A 22836-nucleotide genomic window follows, 5' to 3' on the forward strand; every position below is an offset into this window, starting at 1 on the left:
ATCTGGATGGAAGACCTCCCTGTGCTGGTTGTAGGAGTCTGTATCCTGTCTCACAGACTGGGAGGTTCTGCAAGAGCCAAAATTTATCCCCAGTGGAGTCTGTAAGCACTTACAGACTTTGAAAGTGACCCTTTGAAATTTACCCTTGCCACTTAGCAGCTCTTTAATGCTAATTATATTGACGCACTCCATAAAGGGTAGTGCTATTATTCCCATGAATGTGTGAGAAAGAAGCAATTGGGTGACTTCAGGTCTCTGTCATGGTGAAGAAAAGCACTTGAATAGTCCCTCCCTAGTCCTGTGAGGAAGGCTAGCAGAATTTGGCATATGGAAAGAAAGAACTGTAGCTTTGCTTGAGCTCATATGAAATGTTTAATATTTTAGATTTGTGCTATTTTTGTACCTTATTGCAACCTTGCTATTGCAGGAGCCCTTGTTTGCTGCACGAGTTGTTTATGATCTTCTGTTTTACTTCATTGTCATAATTATTGTTCTCAACCTGATCTTTGGAGTCATCATTGATACATTTGCTGATCTCAGGAGTGAAAAGCAGAAAAAGGAGGAGATACTAAAGACCACCTGTTTCATCTGTGGTAGGTGTTACTGATCTCTTGAGATATTTGAGGGTGAAAGGAGTGAAAATTAACTATTCCTCAATAAATAAAGTTTGGACCCCAGGTGTGGTTATCTTCTACAAGGAAAGTCTGTAAAAATTCCAGAGGCTGATTCCAAATTTATTCTCTCTCAGTAGGAGACAGATTTGGTTTATGAATCAAAAGCTAGCTTTGCTGATAGGTGGCTTCACAGTCTCCACCCAGAATCTGAGGCAGAAGAGCTGTGTCTCACACTTGCATCGTCACCACTAATGGAGATGGGACAGCTGCTGACTCTGTTTCTCAGAGCTTGCTGCAGATGTGCAGCTTCTATTTCACAGCTCCAGAGGGGAAGCATCAGCACGAGCTGCCAATTTCAGAAGGTGATATGAAGCAGGAAACAAAAGAATTAGGTGGAAATTATCCCCACAAAGCCCACAGAAAATCACACTTATTTTGAAGTGCACTCACAAAGAGGGGCAGTCCTTCTCTCCTTGGGGGACTTCACAGATACGTGGTTTTTTGTTGTACTGACAGGGATGAATGCTGTGCAGAGCACAACATGTCTTTAGTGTCTGTGGACAGGAAATCCAGGGAGGCAAACATTGGTGATTCCTCTCCTACCTCACTTCTGGTATTCTTCTTCAGAGATGTGGATCATTGCAGGGAAAAATAAATAAAAAATTCTTATGACTTGAGCTCTCTAAAGGCTGTGTGACAACAGAGCTGCAGGGACTCACCCTCTCTGCCAGGTTTAAGCCCACAAACAATCTCACTGAAGCTTAAGTGGGACTCTTTATATGTTTGATGCTAAAAGTGTGCATAAATCTTTGGAAGATCAGGGCCTGGACTGCACATTATTATACTATGTGCTTCCCAGTATACATCTAGAAAGAGCCAGAGCCAACACTTGTAAAACACTTTATGACCCTCAGCATAGAAGGCTCTGTAAAACTGTAACATATTTATTATATTTTTATTGTTATTAAGAGGAAATATCACAAAAGAGAATAAATGCTGCATTGAAAGACTTCTGTCAGGAATGCTTTCTGGCCTGGTATTTCTTGCCTGGCAGTTATGGCTTTTAAATTAAGATCTTTCAAATTTATGATCCTTTAAATAAATTTAGGTTCCCTTCTCTAACATATTTAACAGATTTGTGTATTTTTATGTTGAAGTTTATTTTTTGGTTTTATGTTCTTTTTTTGCAGGACTGGAGAGAGACAAATTTGATAACAAGACAGTTTCATTTGAGGAGCATATAAAGGCAGAACACAACATGTGGCATTATTTGTACTTTATAGTTCTTGTCAAAGTTAAAGATCCAACTGAATACACTGGCCCGGAGAGCTACGTGGCACAAATGATTGTGGTAAGTCAATTTGGGCAAGTGCTTTATGCAACTGAGAGATGCTCCTTGCAGCTAGGGCAGAGAATATCTTTCTTTTCCCCTCTCTCTGAACAATAGGAGGCATAGATCTGTATTTTTAAAGATCTTTTCACGTGTCTTAGTCTGCAATAAAACCCAGTCTTAAATATAATGAAAAAGATGAAGGTGCAGGCCTCAGTTTCCAGTTTGGCGTCAGTGTTCTCATGCTCTGTGAGTTCTGCTGCCTCATTAGGCAGAGCTGGGGCAGGAGAGTATGCATTATAACATCTGCTGCTACTCCAGCTTTGTCCAGTGTCTCTGGGCTGCTGTCCAGAAAAATAACATCTCCTGCTGCACACTGAACTGCGGGGTCAGTGCTCAGGGCTGGTGCTTTTCTCCTATGGCTGCTCTAAACAAGCTAGTGAAAAGACCAAGCAGAGCAACTACAGAGATTTGAAGAGCCACAGAAACTGCCTTGTGAAGCAGGGAGAGTACTTGAATACAGAGAGAGAAATGTGATGATGCTGGGCCAGAGAGGTGTTCGATTGCATTTTGTTTCCAGCCTGCTGCCGAAGAGGGTTCGTTCTGCTCAGTAAGAGGAGTGGATTATCAAGGCTGCCTGGCTCGGGGCTTCATTTTTGAGGAATTCTGCCTGCCTGATGGGATTTTCTGGTGCGGTATTTTCTTCCCGTGGACTTGCTGGCAGTTATTGCACTGCTCAGGACCTGTGCCAGGCTCTGTGGTTGCAGAGCTGGCATATGTCTGAATCCCAGAGGAGGCTGTAGCCAAATGCGCATCAGGCTTCTCTCTTTATGCACTTCTGAAGCCACATTTCTTATCAAGACTATCTCTCTGCTATCCCTCATCAAGCCTTTGACTGGACATACCACCCAGCCTCATTACTGAGGTGCTGGGTGGCCTTTTACTCTCCAGTTTAGCCAAAGGGAAGATTCTTCTCCTTTCACTTCAGCTGTCATCAAGTCAGGCACCAGGTTTTAATCGATCCCAGCTCCTTTCTGCCTTGACAGTGCAGAAAGCTGGGTTATTTATTCTGCCTTCAGATGGGTGTCCAGGATAGCTGGCTGACTCACCTTTCTCACTCCATTGAGAGCCTAAATGGTTAGTTTAGACAAGATGCCTAATTAGGAGCAGGCTAAAATTTGAGCTGACTGCCACGCACTGTGCAGGCTTATGCAGAGCTTACCTTGAAGAACTCACATTACTGGAAATGGTGCTGTTTAGACAGGAGTGTATGCTTGATTGTTGCAGTTAAATTGAGCTTTTGTAAGTGCTATTGCCACTAGAAGGGAAGGTGCTGTGGCAGGTGAGGGGAATTCAGTGCTCAGGTGCAGAGGAACTGCCTATTTCCTTCAATTTTGAACCATCAGTCTCATTGCCCAGCTCAGGGTGTTTATGCTGTAGGCAGTGATGGACCTACACATCTGCAGTTTGGTGGTCGAGGTAGAAAACCTAAACCAAATCCTTGTACACTTTGTTGCATTACGACAAATTATTCATAGTGGTGAGTCGTTCTGCTACTCATGGAAATATTTCAGTTTATGTCAGAAATACATTTTAATTTCTGGAACCAGACTCTGGGGCCTGTCTCATTTGTCCATTCCTCCTCTTCCTCTCCCTGCAATGTTTGTAGGATTTTAAAAGTTTGTGATATGTATGTTAAGTATTAATGTTTAATTCCAAGAGACACATTAATATTCATAGTAAGTATATTAATCCTGTGGCAGCAGTGGTTTGACTTTTCTGACGTGTAATCCACTAATGTATTTTACTTCTGCATTAATGGCTGGAACTTCTTTTTGAATATCTAAAACAGAAAAGCACCGAAAAGTCACGTGACCCCAAGCACTGAACTGATTTCTCAAAGACCCTGTTCCTCTAAGGCAGAAGGCTGGTAGTTTAAGTGGTTAGCAGTAATCCAGATTATGGGATTATTAAACCCTCTTTTTCCAGTTAAAAGTTATTTTGGATGCTGGAGAGGTACCTATGGATCAAGAAATGTAAAGCTTACATTGGATGAAAGTATAAAGGGTAGAGTGGGAGAAAAAAGAGAAATAAATGGTTGAACAAACTACAAGTGTCTGGTACGGGATTAGTAGCTGTGTCTTTGTAGTTTAAATTCCTAGTATGAAATCCAGGGAAGATGTGCTGCATAGCAAAAGCAATTGGAACTTGGTAAGTGAACAAAAAAAGGACACTTTCTCTTGGAGCCAGAGAATTTACTGTATGCCACATGCTAAAAGGAATACTAAGAAATTAAAGAAAATAATCTGACTGCAGGAATGGAGTATGATATTTGACTGGAAGAAGACATTTAAAGATACAGCTTTGCTTAGGACCAAAAGAAGAGTCAAAAGGAAAACTCTTAGAGGCAGTTTTGCAGCTGTCAGACATATGAGCTGCTGTAGCAAACGTGTTTGTGTGTCCCAAACACAGCCTGGTAGTAATGAATTACACCACAGGCAAGTGAGATGTGCTGTATTCCATGCACTAATTAAGCCTGAGCATGGCTTGTGTCATGAAGACAGATAAGCTGATTCAGACTCTGTGACAGCCTGAAAGCTGTGTGACCATCCTTGTGATGCTGGGAGAGGTGAGCAAGTCCCAGGTAGGACAGCACATCCTGGTATAGGATCTGGCAGAAAAGAGACTTGAAATTAACCTTTCACAAGGGACTTGCCAATGGAATTGACTCATTGCTGAAAAAGGCTTGTTGGGGCTGTATGGGATTCCAGGAAATATTTATAAATATGAGTGGCTGGGGTATCAGGGCAGTCTGAGGTCCTCTTTGAATAGGACAAGGTGGAATGAGATTTTATATTTCATACTATACAGAATATGGCTGAAAAAACTCTGTGAATCATACTCCTGAAAGGATTCTCTTAATTTTAATTGTTTTTGTTATGATCAGGAATACCTTCTATGGCTGCTTCTGTAGCTTTAATGGATTCTCTGGAATTTAATGGAATTCGGTGTTTTCAAAGCCAAATCACTTAAGGAGAACTTCTACCCAAATCCAGTCTTCAAGTCCTTCAATACACATAGGTCAAAATTTTGGAGTATGCCGCAGTAACTTTAATAGAAAGTATAGTTTAGCTCCAAGTATCAACCTCACTGTCCCTACAACCGCAGTAAAGAACCAATTATTATTTGCATTTGCCTACTCCTGTCTTACAAATTATTGCAAAAAGTAACATTGGAATAATGATTGGTATTAACTAAGCACCAGGAAAAGCATCTACCATTTCTCATAGTCCTTTTCTCTGTTGCCCACCCTCATCAGAGCCCAAAAATATGACTGTCTACTTTGTGACTCTCAGTCTTTTCTATGAATCATTTGTGCAGAAAACAGTGCAGCATCTGGTTTGAAGGCTTGCTGATATCACAACCCAGGAATTGCTGTGGTTTCCTTGTTTTAAAATATTATTTGAAAGGCTGGATGCCAAAATGGATGGGATTTATGTGCACATCATTGTTCACCTCTCCAGTTTTTCAGCTCAAGAAGGGGAAAGAAATATGTGGGTGATGTTGTACATAACCCTCACTCAAATGCAAGATTCTTGCAGATTTCTAAGTTCACTAGTATTTCTGTTCCAGGGGTGGTTTGCTCCAATGCGTTCCCATTGTCTTGCATGTCTCTGGCCTCAAATGACCTTGAGGTAGAGCGCTTGCTTTGCTTTCTTGCTCTGGACTGTGGACATTGTCTCTGCAAACTCCTGGTGTTGCCTGTGGTTTTGATTTTCCCAGAAGCTCTGTGTTTGCTTCAGTGCTAAGCATACTGCTCTGAGCAGTGATTGAAGTAGTCAGGAGCTATCCAGCTTTCATAAAGAAAGGTATTACTTTTTCTGGGTTTTTTCCTTTTTAGAAAAAAGCATCAAGCATAAAATGTATTCTAAAGCAACACACAGTTTGTACACCTCAAGCTTTATGGAGATGTTGGTGGGAATAAAGCACTTCAGCTCTTCCAGTGCTGCCCTTTATTCTTGCACACTATCTTTTATCTGTTATTGGGTGAAATATTAATGAATATTAAAGCAGGGCAGTAGGTTTTATTATTTGTTTGCTCTCCAGGCCTCTTTTATGAAGTCAGACAGGTATTATACAATATCCAAAGAGACAGAAACTTAGAAAAGCTGGCTGCATGCCTTGTGTTTGCACTTAGAACCTGCATGAATGATTCCTCTATTGAATTTTCATTCCTGTAGAAAAACCCTGTTTATGTGACCCATTTGATCAGAAACATCATTGCTAGCAAACCTAGAGATACACATAATTTGTGTTACATTGATACAGCAATCTTTGAATGTTCCTTGTGTCCATTTGTCAGAGGAGACAGTTTAATGTGATAACTGGAACAATGAAGGTCAATGTCCAAACTTTCATACTTCTTTTTTCAGAGGTATAATTTTTACACACATATTTCACCCAAGCCTTGGTAGCTGTAAATACATATATAGAGGTTAAAAAAAAAGGACGTGATTAGTTACTGAATTTTTGCAGCTCAACAGAGATATGAATTAGCCTATGATTTGTACCTGCATTCATTTTCAAAAGTAAGAGGCTATTGGCTTAGCAATTAAATTAATTATTTTTCCCACTGAAAGAATGAAACACTAAAGCAAACAAAGCCCTGAAACTTTCATTCTCACATGCTCTGTCCACAGTTCTTAGCAAGTTTCATAATGGCTTTTATCAGCATTAGTGGTACCTGTCATAACTACATACTTACAGCACCTAATTATATTATTACTTATTTACCCTAGTTATGTAATTGGATCTAATTTTGCAATTATGTAACTCCTCAAGTCAGCTGAAAAATGCTCTAAAACCAGCCTATGCTCCTAAGAGTAGAAGATACTGCGGTGAATTGGACATCTCTCTAAAGCAAGGCAATCTTTGCTGGGAAATTACACGTTCTTTTCTCCATTATGGTCATTGGGACCATGAACCTTTTATTCCCATCCATGTGGGAGAGAGGAAGCAGTACAGATAGGTTGAGCAACACCAGCGTGAAATTCTGAACAATTGTCTTCTGATTCAGTTCTTTTAAAAGCACTCATGTCGCACAACAATGTCCTGGCATTGGCTGTGTGACAAAATATTTTAACGGTTTTATTTTAAATATTTTGAAGGTGTCAGCTTTTTTTTCATTATTTTTTCTCTTAAATTATTAAATAAAAGAGGTATTTAGCCATGTCACAAGGAAAAATGCATTCCGCTTTTGAAACATTCTGATTGTTTTGTTTGCTGTTTTTAAATACTGAAGTTTTGAAAATTTAGTGCTCCTTTGAGCTGGTGGTTTTGTTTCTGTTCTTCCTATCTCCAGCATCATGGTTTTGCCTTCTTTTTCTATTAGATACCCAGAAGTGGGTGTTAGATTGAAAAGCAGCGCTGGGAATAATGCCAAATGAGCCATTGAGAAGCCTCACAATAGTTGTCATTCTGCCCATGCTGTGTGCTGGGCAGCGCCAGCCCTTTTCCCTTGGCATCCTCCTCTCTCCTGCCTCAGTGCTCTGCCTTTTGCTGTGTTCCCACCTCAGGAGGCGAGATGTGATGTGAGCCATGGCAGTTCCTGGCTGCTCCCAGGGGTCAGGTTGTGGCCAGTTGCTCCATGAGGCTGTGATCCCCCCAGTACAGGAGCACTACGAGGTGACAAGTTCCCTCCTAGAGCCCGAGATGCTTGCGTACAGCCCCTGGCACACCTTGCAAAAGGGATTTTTTTCATCTTAGCCAACCTCAGCAGATGTAGCCGAGTGTCAAAGCAGCCAAGGTGTGAGCCAAGGGCACCTATGGAATCCAACAGCTGTGGGTCAGGTGGCTCTCTACCCGTCCCCTCACACCTTGGGGGAGGTTGCTCCAGGGTTACTCAGTGAGCAAAAGGCATTTCACTGATGCCAGACCCTGGTGTGCTCCCCTGATGTCTGACAGAGTCAGTGCCCATCCCCGAGCAGGCCACGTGGAGCTTTTAGGGGAGGCAGTTCCAAGGGAAATTCAGGCAGGAGAGGTGGAGACAGCAAAAAAGCGCTGTACAGAAAGGGGAAGGGCATGCTGACAGCATAGGGGTTTGTGGAACAAGCTGTTCTTTACTGCTGACGATTTTTGTCAAAGAATGTAATAAAATTATATGTACTAAGAGGGCTGTTGACCTCTGCTCTTAAAATAAAGCTTCTTTGCAGAAGGAAGAAAAAAAGTTCTGACATCCAAAATTCTTCTATTGTGTTATCCATCACCCTTTTGAATTTTGGAGGTAAAAGTTTTTTTCTACTAGTTCTGTAGATATTCTTATTGCATCCAAGTATCACAAAACATCATATGGGTAGAGAGGATTACCTAAAGCAGAGAAATGTCAATCCAAGGTAGCATGAATGCTGCAGGATGGGCACTTGGGATCTCAGGAATACACTCCATGTGCTTTTCACATGCACTTTGGTGATTCATCCCAGACAATTCCAGGAGTTTCCTCCCCCAGATATCCACCAGACCCTTCTGCCGCAGCGAGAGCAGAGGGGAGAAGACTAGGGACATGTTTATTCACTCCTGAGCTGCTGCAATTCACAGCCCAGAGTACTAATGTGAAAATTGATGGCCACTGAAGTCACGGCAGTCTGAACTGCACTGGTTGAGGAGAGGACACAGCTCTGGTTCTGCTGCCTCTGGATAGGTGGGATAATATCAGCAGGAAGAAAGGGCACCAGCTGTTTGGGGTGACCCCTTCAGCTGCTGCAGCTGAATCTGCCAGGGACGGTGAGCTGCTGCTCCTAAACTGGTTCACTGTAAATAAACTGTATTTTTGAGGCTTCCTCATTATCATTAATTCTAGTTCAGCATGATCTTTCTGATCTGCAACTCACAGGCTTGAAAATCCTTACAGGACTTGTGCACGCAAATATTGTGCTGGAGTGGGGCATGGGGTATAGCTTTTGGGAAGTTAATAATGGTCCCATTGTTAGGGTTGGGTTATTTTACTTTTTAAGACCGAGGTTATTTTACTTTTTTTTTGGAGCAATCCTTTGCTCCGAAAACTAGCAGATGTTATCAAAGCCAAACCTGCAAGGATGAGATGTATGTACACATCATTAAGCAATGCAACTTTTTCTTAATTACTTTTAAAAGGCTGATAGGATGCATGTCGTGTTATGAGTAATTACTTACCATGGCAGTAGCACCAAGAGCACAAAAACTGGCTGCTAAATAAGATCTGAGGTCTCTGAGCTGGGCTCATTTCCTAGGAAATGCAGTGTTGGTTTTGTCTACAGTTGGGTTTTCATAAAATAAGCAGTTAAAGAAATACACCTAAATAGATGATTTACAGCTCCCATTTTTCTGTTGTGCTCAAAATAGGAGACTGAGTGAGAATGCAGCTCTCTGTGTCCTTCCACATTGGCATGGGCCCTGTGGGGTGTCCAGGGCTTTGGATTAGGTGCACCAGGTCCCAAAGAAAGTAATTTTTCTGCATCAAGGCCTGCCCCAAATCCACAGAGGAGCTCAGAGTTGATCACTATTGAGTGATACAGTAACTAAAATAGAGCCACCCTGAGATATCCGAGTGTTAGCCAGGTTTTACATGGACAGAATATATTAAGGCACTATTCTTTCTGCTGCTAGGTATTGAGTTATTTTTCTATTGTTGATTTTCTTGTTCCTCAAAAATAATTTTCATTTCTGTGGGGAGACCACTGCTATTTTAGCTTCTCTGTACAATTTTGCCTCTACGCTATTATGTCATTAAAGTGCTGAACACCTCCCTCTCCACTTCATAAAATAAGCAATCACAGTAGCATGTCTAATTAGCTGCTTTCTTGCTCATTTGTGTTTCTCAAAGCTTGAAAAGTTAACATCACATGAGGACTTTACATCTTTGCACAAAGCTCCTATTCTTCAAGACAGCTGAGCATCTTCTTTTCTACTTGAAAGGTTCTGCATCTTCCAGCAATGGGCTTTTTGGCCTGCCATAAATAATTTAGTTGGTCTGCTTGGCTCAGTGATGCATGAGACGTGGGTAAATAAAGGGAAAGGTGGGCTTCATTTGGTACCTCCTTGCAAAAGCTTGAGGTTTCAGTAGGTTTATGTTTATACACATCCTTTTCAGACAGGCAAAATTAATTATCATGCTGCTGCTTGAACAGGAAGCCATGGATCTGATCTGACCTCCTTAGAAATGATGTCATTAGCTGGAGCAGAAGAGAGCTTGGTATCCAGGGCAGGTGCTGCAGCACAGGCAGGTTTGCTGTGTGCAGTGAGGGGATGGTGATGACCTTTGTCCCCCAGCTGACTCGGGGAGGGAATGGCCATGGCACAAAACCCTTGTCTCTGCTCAGCCCCTCACATTCTTGTTAACTTGTAAAACACCAACACAATCCTGTCCATTTCCTTCTTTCCTTTAAAATTGCTTCTGTGTACACAGCTGTGATGCAATTGCAAGTTACAGAGCAGAGCCTAAAACTCCTCAAAAGTATATTCATTGATATTTGGGGCTTTTTTCCCCTTGTGAAATCCAGAATCAGCAGCTTGATGCTACCCAGACCTAGTCTTTTTGGCCCCTGTGATATTGTGGCTCACTTGCAAGCTTAGCTTGATTTCCCCTATGTTTTCAAGATTTGGCCACCTGTCTGTTTAGGCTTCAAAGATTTTGCTACAAAGATGGGTTCTGCCTTGATAATACAGTGTAGTCACAGCCTACTTGTACTCCTTCCAACTTCTCCTTGTTCAACTTGTAAATTAAAATAAATTAGCTGAGGTGAGTTCCTGTTTGTTTGCATACTGCTAGCCTTAAAAACTCGAGGAGGGGTCTGGACATGAGGCTGTTCCTTGAGACTTGCACATCCCCAGGAGTAGGGAGAGGAGCTGTTCCAGCTGGAGCACCCCGAGCTGAGCAGCGCTGCTGGCAGGACACGGGCTGCAGTTCCCTGCTGGAATCCCTCTCATCTCAACCTGCCAGAGACTGGAGCTGTTAACTTTCCAGGCAGCCTGCAAAAGCTATTTTTTATCCCTTTGTTAAAGAAGCCTGTGGCTTGAGATGGATCTGTGTGTGGGCAGACCTTTAGTCTGTGATTCCAAGTGATGGAAGGGTTCTCCAAGGCACTGCATAGGCACCTACTGTTGCAGTTAAAATCCTGGCAGTGACAGAGCCCTGATTCTCCTGGGACTGGCTGCACAGGGCTTTGCCAGTGAAAGCTGGACCTTAACTGGGATCACTGCTAGTGATAAGAAGTTGAACCCCAGAGGAACAGTGTGATGAGCAGATCCTGAAACGTGTCAACTGAATTAATTTGATTTTGTTCGATGGGAGAAGCAACAGACACAAAACATTTCAGTGCTGTTTGAGAATATTATTGCAACATGTGAAAACAATTACTGCTCTTTGTATTACAGTGGTACTAAGCCTCTGGCTGCTTGAATGGGAAAGAGACTGAAAAATTGTCTACAGCCAAGACAGATAACTGCAGATGCTGAGGAAGGGAAGGACAGCGGGGTTCCTCAAAGACATGAGGGCAGTCAGTAAAAGAACAGAGAGACGAATTTATTGCCTTACCAGGAACTACATTTAAAAGCAAATAGGCCTGAAGTTGTTGGGACTCAAAACATAGCAGTGAGATTCTGCAAGATGCAAACCAGGGAAAGGCTACAAAAAAAAATGCAGTTCTGCTTCTGACCTCTCACAATGCAGAGGCAGCAAGACTTGGGGGGATTCAGTGCAACATTGGCATGAGCTTGATTTACAAGGTGCTACAGATATGATGAAGTTACTTGTTTGCTGAATCTGTCATGGAAGGAAAAATCCACTGGCCCATGTTATTCTGCATGGATAAGTTTCTGAATTTGTGTAACTTCAGTCTCATTGTGCCATTTATCTTTTGAGATCAGCTTTATGCGATTTGTGTCAGGCTTTTCTATTTGAAGGCTGCTTTGCAGAATCTTCTCTCTTGTTTGTGTGGTGGATGTGTGTATGATAAAAAGCTAAGATTGCATCATTTTTAATAAAAGCAAAGATGTATAGCCTAGAGAAATCAGATTAGTTGTAGAGAAAGAAATCAATCAGGTTGGCAAATTGCATCTCTGGGACAAAGTGCAAAATGTTTGTTTCATACAGTATTTATTGAACAAATCTGTTGAGAAGATGGTTAAAAATGCTCTACAAGAAAAAAAAAGGAACTATTTTGTTCAATTTAAATGGCATTGATGTATTTTTTACATCATGAATTCTTGCAATATTACCAACAACAATCCCTGATAAAGTACTTTGCACAATTGCCTCACAGGGCATTTTTAGATAAAAGTATATATCGGAGATTGTTAAGTGGTTGCATCCAATTTATATATAATGGAACCCACTACAGCCATCCTCCAAAATTCAATAGATTGGGAATCACATTGCACTTCTGTGAGTTTGGGCTAGTAGGAGCTCTAAAGAGCCTCCAAAACAAACAGGCAGCTTTAAATCATGTTTAATGAACCCTGTGTATTTTATACACTTGTGATTAAAATGTTTTGTTTCTGTTTTTTTATTTTGCTGAGTGATGTAGAAGGAAAATCCTAAGTTCAGGCCTGTGAAACTCATCGTCTGCTTGTTCTCAAGTGAAAATTCAGTTTAACTGAACGCAGCAAAGCATTTAATGCTGGATTGAATAAAAAAAAAAAACAAAAAAGAAAAAGCAGATCTGTACAAAGGATCCATAATATTTCCTAGCAAAAGCACTAAATGAGAATGCAGATAGGCAGATAAAGGGTCATGCAGTACCATGGTGTTTTTTTCTTTTATTCATCTATGCCTGCAGCCTTGAAAACAATCCATAGTAGACACAAACCTGAACAAATAGAGGGCCCAGTTTTGCTGTTTCCAACTTACTTCCTGAAGGGAATAAATGTGCAAGTTGATAGGTGGCACCTTGTGTGCTGCAGCCAGACCTGCCATGGGGCCAATCTTTGGCCATTGTGCCTGCATGGGCAAGGAGCTGTTCTTGCTGTGGAGAGGAAGCCACAGGCAAGCATTTGAGCAGAGCAAAGGGTCAGAGAGCAGCTTGATAGTGTTCAAGCCCATAGAGCTGGAAGGTGGCCATTGCTTGGTGTTGTTTTGTCAAGAGATGCTTCATAGAGGAACTTAGATCTTAATCCTCTCCTCTTGAGTGGTACTCAAGTATGTGCTTTTGTGATCGTCCAGGTCTTTTCCAACCTTAATGATTCCATAATTTTGTGCATGTGTAAGTTGTGTGCATGATTGTATCCCTGGTTAAAAATCTGTTCTGTGTGGTGATAGTCAATAATTCTTACTTATTTTCAAAGAAAGTGTTACTCATTCAGTTGTCCTTTCATACTGCCCCATGTGCAAAATAGATCAGAGTGAAAATGGGCCTGAAGCAGGAACATTCAGATCAGAACTCAAAATGCCTCTGCTCTGGCAGCATCCTAAACCAGAACAATTGCACTGCCATCAGCAGAGCTCTGCCTATGTAAAGCTGAGAACGAGGTCAAGTCCTGAGCCTCTGAAAAATGAGTCTCCAGCTGAGTCTTTTTATTTCCCAAAGATTCTCTTACACCAAATTGAAGCTAAAGCCAGGAAATGGACAGTACTTGCAAAATACAAGGTGACAGGACCAGAGAATTAAAGCTAAATGTGAAAAAATCCCCAAAACATAAATTTCAACAACTATGCTCCTGAATCCTGTGCTTCAAAAGCTAGGAAGCAGTGGTCATGGCTTGGAGTTTACTGTGGAGTTAGACCCTGATCCATTGGATCAAACCAGCAGGCACATTGACAAAAGCAGGTCCAAATTTGTGGTGTCCTCACCAGCTGGGTACATACATGTCTAAGGGGGAGACATCATCTGTGGCCTGGTACTGCAGGGGATGTTTACATTGCAGTGGGATTCATGCCACTGGCTTTTGTCTGGAGATCAGCGTCTGGAGTGTGCTGCTGGCGTGTTTTGTGAAGGAAAATCAATATTAAAACAGGAATGGGAGAAGGGAGGCTTCTGCTTGCTGGTGCAAGCAGTGTGGGAGTGGGAAAGGCAAGGGGCCGGAGAGGCTTCGGAATTCTGGTCACTCTAAGCAAAGCCAATGGGAAGCAATGATGCTGCTGCCAGGCTCGGCGGGGTCCTGGCCCACAAACCAAGCATGAACTCACAGAAATGCTGTGGGGAGCAGCAGGGGAAGCAGAGGAGGGAGGAAGAGGTTAGAGGTTAGAGTTGGAGGCATTTTGGGGGTGGAGCTGGGGCTGCATGGGCAGCTCAGCCTCTCTGCTGTGCCAGGGCTGCCCGGTGGTGCTGAGGGAGCTGAGCCTGTGGGGTTCCACAGCAGCACCCTGCGCATACTCAGCTGGGAGGGCACACAGGCCTACCATGTTCCCCTGCACACAGGCTGCCCTGGCATTGTGCTGAGCTTCCCACGCTGAGACAGCTGGAACTGAACCAGAGCCTCCCAGGCTGCCATTACAAGGTTCTTCCTTTAAGGATATGTGCGCTTAATGTCAGAATATTGAAACCATACCCACGTGAACAAAGTTAGTAAGCCAGTGATTCATTGCTGTTTCAAACCTCTATCTAGCCACAGTAAATTTCTGCTCAGTATTGACAGTCTGTGTCCACATGCAGGCTATGATTTACAGTTCTGTGTTTTGTATCAACAACATCTGTTTAACAAAAGATGGAGAAAAAAAAAAGCCAAGAACATTTATTTTCTAACCTCTGTACCAGATGTTTCATTATGCACAAGATCCAGGGATTATATCAGAAATAATTTAATTATTTTAAATGAATGATCTGAAGTGTTTTTCCTAAAGTATGTCTCGTAACCACTAATGACTTGAAAACATAGGAATGTGGAAAAATAAACTCATGTTTTACACAAATTTATAATTGTATCTGTTTTAAGGGCGCAAATATTATGGATCAAATCCTAGCTTTTGATGGTAGTGTTGGGATTCTTGAAGATTTGCACAGGACAATGTCAATTATCAGAGTTACTAGAAAGATAAGGTGGCAGAGAGCAACTGATACAGCAGAAGAAAGCAACAGCTCAGAAATATGCCATAGGGAAGGGACAGCACCAGAGGGAGGGAAAGGACAGCACCAGAAGTAAAGGTGTCTTCAAGGAGAGCAGTGCTGGGGTGGGATGCAAGCTGAGGCTCTCCAAGCACACAGGAGCTGTGTCCTGGCTTTCTCATGAGTCCCCTGTGGTCCCTGCACACCTGCAGGTCCCTGGGTTTCACCTGGACAGTGGCTGGAATGTGCTATCTCAGAGACAAAGCTGCTTAATTTGGTTTCTGCTTGCCACCTTCCAGGCGGAGTTGCTGAAGTGGGATCCCTCCCCTTGTGGCTGCTCTCTGGTTGCTGCAGCCCGGGTCAGGGTGGCCAAAAGGTCCTCTCTAGGGACACGCTGTGACTCACAGACCTGCTGTTGGTATGTGGTGTGCCCACAACAGCAGTGTGAGAGCACATTCAAACTTGTGGAAAAAATTACTTTCATGATAGTTTCCATCTTTTGGAGGTAAATAAAAAGTCCCTTAGGTTTGTTTGATAAGCAGAAATATTTTGGTGCTTGTCCTTTACAGAGCTTTCAATTTGGGTGTCTAAACTGCCCCATAGAGCATCAGAGAAAATTCTTGGCAATTTGGGGTTTATTATCATTCTTCACCATAATTTTTGCAGGGCTATCGTAAGTGGGAATGTTTTTACAGAAACACTGAGACATTTATAACTGCCTGGCCTGGATATCAGTCTTGAAGAACTCACAATTACTCAGAATTACGGTGATAGATTCAGTTGCAGCCCTCGAAAACATTCAGCCAAGTTAAAATGAAAGTAAATGCATCAATGACACTGCTGAAGCAGACTGTGGGTCTGTATTGTGGTTTCAACCTTCTTTCAGGGGGTAACAGGTGTTTCTGTTTCTCTGTGAGCTGTGGGAGCTGTAGCACGTATTAATCCAGTGCAGACCCAGCCAAACCTATTAGTTCTCTTGTTGAATAAAGATTTATCTGTAATTGCCAAGGTTTATTTTTATTTTCTTTGAATTACTCCTCTGGATGCATATAGATGCATAACAATTCCTAATTTCCCTCCCTATATTCTTTTACAGCACAGATTGCTTATCAAATACAGTCTTAGCATTAAAGTGTCAAACAGGATTTGCAGAAAGCTATTCAGGTTTGTAGTTTAGGATGAACACTTATCTAATTGTGGATTAGCTGAATCATGCACTGAACCAAATTATTATTGTCTGTGATTAAATCACAAAGTGGTTATTGCCCTGTGTCATCTAAAGAACACGATAGCTTAAATCTTGAAAATCCCTTTTTAAGGTGACTGTAGGAACTACATAATGCCGGACTTTTAGGACCAGACTCTGTCCCTAGACAAAAAAAATAATAGCTTTCAAAATGTCCTTTGGACTGATCCCTCTCTGCTTATATGGGCAGCACACTGGGAAGACAATGGATGAGTTTATTTGCATTTCAGACATACAGAATAATTCTCAGTAAATAGATCTCTTTATACCCAGCACTAAAGTATTTATTCAAGATGCTGGCCCAAAACTGGGGAGTGAACTGTTCCTTTTCATGCCTGAAAGGGCAGGGGCTGCCTGCTGGAGATCAGTGATACCCAGTTTGTTTGCCCTCATGCTGAGGGCACAGAGGACTGACAGTGCCACTCCTCAGCCCTGGAGGCCACAGGATGACCAGCAGGGTCTCTCCTCAGCACCATTCTGCAGCGGAATTTTACCAACCCAAAGTGGAACTTGAGGGGCTACAGTCTCTCTAAAGAGGCTCAGTCTTCTAAAGCTGTAGGTTTTTTTGGAGGTTGCTGCCTGCCCACAGAGGTGTGTTCCAAGGCAGCCCAGCACAGCACATGAAGGTGACAGTAGCAAACCTTGCTGATGATTGATGTGCACACTCCTCTTGTGCACCCTTCAGTAGCCATCTAGCTGAGACGCATGAGGGCTTCCAGCGCCCCTATTTTCTCAGCCTTGCTGTTAGGGCACAGCCCTCCTGATGACAGCCTTGCTGAATCACCAAGGAGAGAAGGATCATGCAGAACTGTGGGCTGTGAGACACAGAGGCTGCTCCGCTGCCCTGGTGCATGCAGCAGGGCTGGTCACAACCCAGGAGGAGTCATGAGCAGTAATCACCACTTTTCCTGGTGAACAGATAGGAGGGAAGTCCTGAAAGGGCTTGTTTTCATATTGCAGCAAGGGGTCACAGGGTGGAAAGGTCTGAGAGTCACTGCATTAGAGTGTGTTGGAGAAATGAGTCTGGCACAGCTGACGGCAGCGTGGCCCTCACAGCCCGTGGCAGTAGCACTGGCTGAAACTCTGCATTAGGCTGCCTTTGCTTCTCTACTTCATCCCTCTTGTCCTACTCTTTGACCTATTTTCTCTCACTGTTATCTAGTAATCTATTTTTTAAAGGCTCAGCCCAGTCTTTCCTGCTGGTCGCAGCTGATCCATCTTGCTGCTAGCCTGTGAAACTAGCACCTCCTAAAGAAACATCCCTCTGCCAATTATTCCGAAGGCATGGATTCAGCTCAGCATGAGAGCTTGATTGAAGCCAGTTGGCTGTGCCAACAGGACAGGGATGGCTCAAGAGAGGCTTCCTACAAAGTATAGAAATTCTAAACAGATTTCTTCAGTCTTTCCTCCATCCGTGTTCAACTGGAGCCAGCAAAGTCAGAAAAATGGCAATATTTTGCTGAAGGGAGGACTTATCCCACAGCTCTGCCATCCCCCTGGAAAGTCCACAGAAGGGAAGGAGAGAGCTGCATAGAAAACTGCAGGAGGCAGACACAGACTTCTGCTCTGAGCCTGCCTCTCTGAGACGGAGGGTTTGAGGTTTTCCCGTGAGCTCAAGCAGCAAATCCTCTAAGCCCTGTGATTTCTCAGGCATGTGCCCTCGCTGTGGGCACCTCGAGTACGTGCACCCAGAGCACTGCACAGAGGTCTGGTCCTGGGGGAGCTGTGCCTGCAGCTGGAGCCCCGCCAGCCGAGGGGGAGAGCGCGCTGGCTCCCCACACCAAATGTCTGCTCTGCTCGTGTGCAGTCTCTCTGGCCCGCAGCCTTTTGGCTCAGCCCACCTGCCTTCTTTCCTTTTTTTTTCCCTTTCCCCCAGCTGAACTGGCGGAGAGAAGGTTGTAGCTCCTTTCTGTCCCTGCAGCTTTCCTGTCTGGCTGATGCTGTGCCCTGGACACAGATGTCTGCTTAAATATGGATCCTGCGAGGCACAAGTTATGCTTGCGGGAAGAGTATGGAGCAGGAAGATGCTGTGATCCGTAGGTGGGCTGTGAATTACTGCCATCCTGTGCAAGAATGAAATAACAATAACAACTAACAACATACTGCCTTAAACAGTGGTTCTTTAGAAAGAAGATTTCGGTACATTTTCACAATTAATTATTTATCCAGGCAGCTACTTCATTTAAAAGCATACCGTCCACATAGCTCACCCTCTGTGAGCTCATTAATGCTTAAGCTGTGTCACCTCAGGCTAATCTGGTGGCTGTTGATTGAGTCCCATGACAGCTGTTTGCAGAGGTTTGCCCTGCTCCCTGCCAGTAGCCTGCTTTCTCTGAATTGCCTCTCCGTTCCAGGCAGGGTTCAAATTTCTGAGTGAATGCTATCCTGGGCAAAATGGTTGGATTTCCATAAGTAATAGGTAAGGCATGACAGATAACATTCTACACACCCCCAGGAGTGCTCCTGCACGTTACAGCTTGAAGGTGTTGGTCAAGCTGAACCCTGCACTGAGCCCATAAACATTTAAGTCCCAGAACAAATGTTTGGGGGTGTACAAACATGTTAATGACCTCCAGTTAATTGGCAAGCAATTAACTTGAAGTAAAAATAGCTTTCCCATTGCTGAACAGTAACAAGAGTGCCTGTCCCCCATGAACACTGAAATTTTTGGCCAAGGAGCCTTGTCCAACTTGCCTTCTGGATCCTGGCAGGTCTGTGATCAAAAGTTTGTTGTCCCCAGCACCAGCTGCTGTTTGTTTGTGGTGGAGACTCAGCAAACTGAGTCTCCAAAGCTGTCTGCCAAAGCTAATTTTCAGGCTACCCTTTAATAAAGTTCTTCAGTTCATAATGCAATGAAAAAGTAAGATCATATTGACTGGCAAAAGTGTGTGGTTCAGCAAGGGAAAGCACCTGCTGTGTGCACTATAAAGGAACTATCAGTGAAAGCTAGGTAAGTATTTTTAACCTAAGGACAGCTTGGCAGGCTGTAATGTGTCTCTTACTGAATTTCAAATCTTTCTGATCCTTTGCATGACAAAAATACACAGCTGGAGTGATTTCCTCAGATGTGTATTGCAGCTGAGAACCAAGAGGCCTGCACCTAACAAAGCTCTTGGGACTCCAAGTGGGACCTGTGGGCAGATGTTTGGCCTATTGCCTCTCTGCCATCTACAAAAGTCAGCAGCATCTTTTCAGGAGGCCTCCAGTCCATGCAAACCATCAGCTTATCTTAGAACTTTGATCAAGTCCTTACTTGATTCTCCACAATACTTTGGGGAAAAAAAGGCCCAGATTTTCCTGATATGGAACCAAACCACACCTGGCTTTCATTCCTGGAAGAGATTGTCACAGCATTTCTAGGAAGGCAATAACTGGGCACACGTGAGTCTGTTGCTGAAGTCCTGTGACTCTGGGGTTTGTGGTGGCCAAGATGAGCTGGCATGTGGTGCAGAGTGGTTCCAGCTGCAGAGCCACATCTGCTCTGTGTGCTCCACAGCATCGTGTGGCAGCAGGTGAGGTGCTTGCTGCCTGTGCCATCCCTGTCTCCAGCTGCTCCTGGACACCTCTCTCTCCAGGCTGTGTAATGTCATGCCGAGAAGGAGGGAAGGAGGTGACACTGGGAGCCTCAGGACAGCCAGGGTGTCTGGCACCTGCACAGATTCCTCTGGATGCTGCAGTGTGGTGGAGGGTCAGTCCACAAAAATCTTTCCAAAGCAGCCGGAGGTCTCTGCCTTGTGTCCTGGTGGAGTGAGGGAGTGGCAGATGGAAAAAACAAAACGAGCAAAATGCATTTCCCAATCCTGGCAGCAGTACTCGGCAAACAGACGAGCCACAAAGATGGAGTCTCAGATTTCTCTCCTTGTGCAGCCTGGCTTTAGGAACTTTGGCATTGTTGTGAAGCTTGAAAGGGCTCCTGTTCCCTCCTCTGGCTCCTGTGGCCTTGCATTTGGTATCCTCAGGTGTTTCAAGCAGGAGGAGCTGTAATGAGTGCAGATACCAGAGCTTTCCAGGAAACATTCAGGTACAAGTGCAGCTCTGTTCATTGTAACTGCCTTGAATTAAAGTTCTGTGCCTGTAGTGGCAGACAAATTTGCTGGCAAACATTTGGAAAAAAAAAGAAGAAAGCAAAAGGCATCAATCCAGAAAGGTACTGTGCACAAACTAAGCTTAGTATAAATAAGTACACCTGTGCTTGACACCAGGCACGTGATGAATGCTCTGCTACATCCTAGCCAAAATAAATTTAAAATAATATCAGCGTGTACTGGTAGAAGATGAATGCTGGCCTTGTAAGCAGGACTGCATGTGGCAGAAACAGGATCCTCCTGCTCCACGTGTCAGCTGGGGATATCCACAGGGAGGGTCACGTGCGCTCCTCTTGAGCTCCCCAGCAGAGCTGGTGAAAACAGGTTTTGATTTGAATGAGTTATGACCCATTGAAAATGGCATCATGTGTAACCACAGTAAATTGTCATAATGAGATCACGAGGCTCAAGAAGTGAGCGGCAAGCAAAGAGGCCACATTCCACCGGGCCCACAGCTGCCAGCCCAGGGCTGCAAAATGCAACCCGGGGACACACTCCTGCTCCCTGGGCATCTTTGGTGATTTTGGGAGAGGACCGGGGGTTGCCCAGCCAAACAAAAACTCATTGGAAGTTTTGAGTTAAAAAGAAGGAAAAAAGCTAAAATTCATACAGCTTTGTATTTAGTCTTATCCAGAGTAACAGAGGGGACTGGGCTAACACAAAGAGTGGACTAACATGAGTACTGTTAGTGCTGCCATGCTCACTCAGGCTTAGCCTAGCTGTTTCTAAATCATGCTGCTGTAGGAGGGGAGAGTTTGGTGGTCAGGACAGAGCATTGCAGAGGTGAAAGGAAATCCTCCTGGAAGCACGATAAAGCCTTGGTGTATCCCAGGTTCACAGCTCTGCCGGACCAGTCTTCCTGGACCCTGCTCAGGCATGGCTGCCCTGGGCTGCTCAGCTGATGCAGAATCATCACTGCCTTCTCTATTTTCGTAGGAAAAATAGAAGCCAAGTCTAAGACTATGATCAGTTTGATGGACTTAAAACTTTACCAAATACCTGGAGAGCATATGTAGCAGAGCTCCTGCCTTCCAGATGTCTTGTAGGTGGACTTTTGGCAAGAGCTCCTTTCTATTCCTCCCAACACAGGAGGGATATTTGTGTGGGGCCATTCACAGTTCAGGGGACTGGAAGAAACACACTCATTCTGCTTGTCTTCTCAAGTTATCAAGTGCATGTGGCCCAGCCACATCCTCCCACTGCCTGCGAGGCACAGGGCAGAGGTGTGTGCATGCTGCCCACTGCAGGACCTGCTTTGTTCCCTTGGTCTCAGGGCAAAGCAGGTTGCTTTCCACGTGGCTGCCACTCCTCCTGGTCTTGCACCCTTCTGTCTCCTCCGTCTGTTAAGCTCTGCACACAAATATCTCTTCCCCTGAGCAATGGACACAATTCGCACTCATGCGGATACGCAGCACCTTCCTGACTCATATTGTCTGTTTACAGTGGTTTGGTCATGGCTGAATTCATAGCCTGAGTCCATGGATAAAGAAACACCCAGCTCAGCCCAGTGCTGTTCCATGCAGTGCAGGTTAGCCCTTGGCCCCGGGGTTGTGCTTGCATTTATCCAAGATGCACAGTCTGAACAGCACATTGAAGCCTAAGCCATTCCCAGGACCCCACATCTCCTATTGTGGGCAGCTGGATCCAGGTCCTTCAGCTCTTCCAGTAGAAGTGCTTGAGGCTGATCTGGAAGGCTCTTGTTTTCCTGGTGTTGCCTTGCTGACATTGCTGCAAGGACAGCCAAAATAAATGGAGACCAGCGAAGCTGAAGAGACAGAGGGGAAATGTGTCCCTGCATACACTTAAGAGCAAAGCATGGGGAGCATTGAGGGTTTCCTGGTGTACCAGAGGAGTCTTCCCAATGGGGGCATTTCTGCCTGCCAGAGCCACAGGTGAATGTGCCAACACTGTTCCAACTGCAGCACAGGTGCAGCTGTGGGGAACCCAGATTTTCCAGTTGGTAGCCTACCTCCTCTGTAGCCAATGAGAACCAAGAATAAAACTGCCTGTTTTAAATACTTTCTGAATTTACTGCTTAAGCTCACTTGCTGTGTATCATCCACTGAGCAGAAGTCCTTCTGAGCTTTCATTCTCTAGTCTCAGCTTAGTATGCAGTAGCCCTGCATAAACCCTTATTTTTCTAATACCTTTTCTAACATGCCTTATTTTTCTAATACCCGTGTAGGAGAAGAATTTGGACTGGTTCCCTCGGATGAGAGCCATGTCTCTGGTTAGCAATGAAGGCGACAGTGAGCAAAATGAAATCAGGAACCTGCAGGAGAGGCTGGAGTCAACCATGAGCCTTGTGAAACAGCTTTCCAGTCAGCTGGCTGAGCTCAAGGAACAGGTAAGTGCCCTGTGTCGGTAGCAAAGTGAGCACGTGTGGGTGAAGGTGCTGCTTTCCATCAAGTCACAGTCAGGACAGTGTTACAAAAGAGACTTTTGTCTCAGGGAGGTTTTATCTTTCCCTCCAGCAAGCTTTCTGGGTAGATACACTGATGAGTGTTTGGAGTCAAATTGTACTCTGTTAGCAACAGCAAAGATCAGG

General features: G+C 44.1%; 1 protein-coding gene across 1 annotated transcript in view; it reads left to right on the forward strand.

The window, feature by feature from the left end:
* ITPR2 (inositol 1,4,5-trisphosphate receptor type 2) overlaps positions 1 to 22836 on the forward strand; it is a 244644-nt gene that overhangs the window by 217884 nt on the left and 3924 nt on the right. Inside the window, exons 54-56 of the mRNA XM_041397170.1 lie at positions 428 to 593; positions 1805 to 1965; positions 22474 to 22635. Of these exons, the coding sequence (XP_041253104.1) occupies positions 428 to 593; positions 1805 to 1965; positions 22474 to 22635 (489 nt within the window). The remainder of the gene's footprint in view (positions 1 to 427; positions 594 to 1804; positions 1966 to 22473; positions 22636 to 22836) is intronic.

Source organism: Onychostruthus taczanowskii, unplaced genomic scaffold (assembly GCF_017590055.1).
Source record: "Onychostruthus taczanowskii isolate IOZ18803 unplaced genomic scaffold, ASM1759005v1 scaffold136, whole genome shotgun sequence".
Lineage (NCBI taxonomy): Eukaryota > Metazoa > Chordata > Aves > Passeriformes > Passeridae > Onychostruthus > Onychostruthus taczanowskii.